Raw genomic sequence first — 821 nt, forward strand, 5'->3', positions numbered from 1 at the left:
ATTCTGTCTTACAGGAAAACAGCTTGATGGGATTTGGTAAGTGAATTATTGTTATTTAATATCTGCCTATTATAGATTATGGTCTAGTTATATAACTATATGCTTTTCCTGTATGATCATATGTCAAAACAGGCACACATCTATTGTGGTCTATGGAGAGGAATTCTTCTATGGTGGTGCCGGGATCTCTAGTTGCCCACCGGTAAAATCGCAACCCATTGCGACACTTTTAGAACTCAAGATAGAACAAGCACTTCAAAGCGTAGCCCAAAAATATACTTAGTGTACTCCATCCATATTGTGCTGTTTGTCAGCCCTCAGTTTACATGTTTATTGCCATCCATGTGAAGCTTTGAACAGCACATCTTAGCACATTATTTTTGGCATGTTGAGATTAAAAGGCCTTGGAACATAATTGTTCTTAAGAGGTGCATTTTTTCTAGGGCGGCTACAAGGACACTATGTGTAAACCTGTGTGTTTACAGGGTGGGACAATGCTCGGACCTCCAGACACAGTGGTGGAGCTGGGAAACACAGAGGTGACAGAGGAGATCTTTATGGATTATCTGTCCTCACTTGGAGAGACAACATGTAGGTGAGTGTGTATATTTGACAGTTGTTTATTATTAAAAATAAAATGAGGTATTCCTTTCTTCCAGTATAAAGTCTTTGTACTGTATAAACGTGCTTTTTATGCATTGCTTGCATTTACTAAGCCTCTTTTTCTGGTTTGGTTTAAATCTCTTGTCTCTATCTCTCTCTGCAGTGGTGACAAATACAGATTGTTTGAACACAACTGTAACACGTTCACTAATGAGGTG

The 821-nt window shown here is 38.7% G+C and overlaps 1 protein-coding gene across 1 annotated transcript; it reads left to right on the top strand.

The window, feature by feature from the left end:
* Nucleotides 1-10: 10 nt before the first annotated feature.
* LOC107682496 (desumoylating isopeptidase 1-like) lies at nt 11-818 on the top strand (the record flags this gene model as incomplete). The annotated part of the gene is made up of 4 exons (XM_016478716.1): nt 11-36; nt 133-202; nt 486-595; nt 767-818. Coding segments are annotated over 4 exons (258 nt in total), but the record flags the coding sequence as incomplete, so codon positions are not given.
* Nucleotides 819-821: the final 3 nt, after the last annotated feature.

The sequence above is a fragment of the Sinocyclocheilus anshuiensis genome, unplaced genomic scaffold, assembly GCF_001515605.1.
Source record: "Sinocyclocheilus anshuiensis isolate Anshui unplaced genomic scaffold, SAMN03320099.WGS_v1.1 C32267334, whole genome shotgun sequence".
Lineage (NCBI taxonomy): Eukaryota > Metazoa > Chordata > Actinopteri > Cypriniformes > Cyprinidae > Sinocyclocheilus > Sinocyclocheilus anshuiensis.